The 2,105-nt window shown below is 50.8% G+C and overlaps 1 protein-coding gene across 1 annotated transcript in view; it reads right to left on the bottom strand.

Moving 5' to 3' along the window:
• Nucleotides 1-1,438: 1,438 nt before the first annotated feature.
• LOC104270254 (sterol regulatory element-binding protein cleavage-activating protein-like) overlaps nt 1,439-2,105 on the bottom strand; it is a 26,387-nt gene continuing 25,720 nt past the window's right edge. Inside the window, 1 exon segment of the mRNA XM_009864561.1 lies at nt 1,439-1,637. Within this exon segment, the coding sequence (XP_009862863.1) occupies nt 1,439-1,637 (199 nt within the window).

The raw sequence follows: 2,105 nt of genomic DNA, 5'->3' as shown, positions 1-2,105 counted from the left end.
GGCTGGTCGCAGAAAAGGGGAGGTTGGGGAGGGCTGAGCATCCTTTTGTGACCGTTCTCAAAAGAGTCGTCCAGACCGTTCTTGCCATCCGGGCTGTGATCCCAGCTCTCCTGGTAATCGAAGATGCCGCTGCTGTCTCTTCGCAACCTGAAAAACGGCACAAGAAAAGCTCAGTCCTCCCAGCTCCGCTCTCGGCGAGGTCTGATTTCTCACAGAGTGGGTCTGCACGAGCGGTACGGACCCCGCTCACCTGGGTTTGGGAATGACGGTGAGGCAGTCGCCGGTCTGCGCATCCCACACTCGGATCTGGCCCACGAGGCAGCAGCTGACGAGCAGCATCCCGTCGCTGGCCAGGCACTCGATGTCCTGCGAGGGGAGAACGAGGCAGAGGCCTTGGGATCCCGGCAATCGCCTCGCGGGCGGCTGAGGAACCGTGTAGATGTTAAATTTTACATCAAAACTACACAACTGGCTTGGCAACTGAGGGAAATCCCAAGGACCATGGCTTTGCCCAGAGTTCTAGATGTGCACTAAAGTGCTGCAAATCAAACAGACTCTGTCCAGCTTCAACATTCCAAATGCCACCTGATTGGATGCCCGAGCGCCTCGTTTCATCTCAGAACAGGAAGAAACATCTTTCCCCTCAAGAAAAATGAGCAAATCAAGCAGCAGCACACTTCCACGTGAACCTGTGGATGCTTTTAGCACAGGGAACAACATTTAACAGCTCAAACCTATGCATTGACTTTTGGGAAAGCAAGAAAAATGGCTCCAGGAAGCATTAAATATCATAAATATCATCATGGTACAATATCCTAATATACACACATACATATATATATAAAATTTGCCCTGGCTGTCAGCCTCCCCGGCTGCATTGCGCAAAGGCTGCCCAGCTGCTCTGTCCTTCAGGTCGGCCGTTACTTAAATAAAACCAAGTAAAACAGAAGATGGGTGCTGCAAGTCGGTAAAAACATCTTCCTGGTAAGGGACTGCACGCGTCTGACTTACCATGAGGTGGCCCCTGAGAACCAAGGGGACGATCTCAGTCTCGGGGTGGGGGGGGGTTTAGCCGTAATCGTCACAGGGCAGGTCGCCCCTCTTCCTCCTGCTGTGCGAGAGCCCGTTCTGACCGTAGTTTTTGGGGCAGAACACCCGGTACAGGCAGAAGAGCAGGAGGACCAGGATAATGCCCGAGGCCAGACCCAGAGCAGCCACTCTGGTGGGAGAGACAAAGAGACACAAAAAGAAGGTGAGAGAAAAGGTCCAATGACGGAGTTTGGATAATATTGTGAAAGTATTATATACATTGCCGGTCTACGCTTTCCAGCTGCAAAAGATTTCCAAGCTACAGTCACTCAAGGATTTTTTTAAGGAGGAAATGTCAATTCTGACAAGATTTTCAGCCTTTTCGGTAAGAAAAACAGCGAGGACTTTTTTACTTGTAAAGAGTGACATCCTGGTGCCCGTGAAGCTTGGACGAGGCTCGGTCAGGCTGAGCATCAGCATCCAGCTTCCCGCCGCTCGACGCCAAGAAGGGGTGGTAGCGGTTTGCCTCCTGGGGGTGCCGCACCTCTAAGGCCTCCTGGGGGTTCAGGTACAGCGTGACAGGGATGGCCGGAAGGATGCTGATGTATCTGAAGGGACAGAAAGATGAGAGGAGCTGAGGAACAACAAACACAATAACACACAACAATCCTAAGAGGTAACGTAGATCCTCTTCTCGCTAGCAGCCCCGGTAGGTCTCAGCATGGATTTTTGGCAGTTTTAGGTACTCAGAGACCTCCTCTGAAATATTTTTCTCCAAAGAGATTTCCCAGGTCTTAACCTGTAACTGCAGGAGAGGTTAAGAGCCACCAGTGGAATGAACTTGTGATGAGATCAAACGGATCCCACAGATTTAAGCAAGGGTATAATGATCTGCTCCAGCTCTGTAGGCCAGAAGATCTCACCAGCACAGGTGTCTCGATTCCTCACACTTGCAAATGATCACATGTTGTTTTACTAAACGCTTTGCCTCCGGGGTAAACGAAGACAACAAGTAATACACTCTGAAGCACAGAAAAGACCACAACCCTGTTCTCAGACAGTTTGGTACCTCTGCA

The sequence above is a fragment of the Apaloderma vittatum genome, unplaced genomic scaffold, assembly GCF_000703405.1.
Source record: "Apaloderma vittatum isolate BGI_N311 unplaced genomic scaffold, ASM70340v1 scaffold15002, whole genome shotgun sequence".
In the NCBI taxonomy this organism is placed as follows: Eukaryota; Metazoa; Chordata; class Aves; order Trogoniformes; family Trogonidae; genus Apaloderma; species Apaloderma vittatum.
This window is presented reverse-complemented; position numbering and strand designations above follow the sequence as displayed.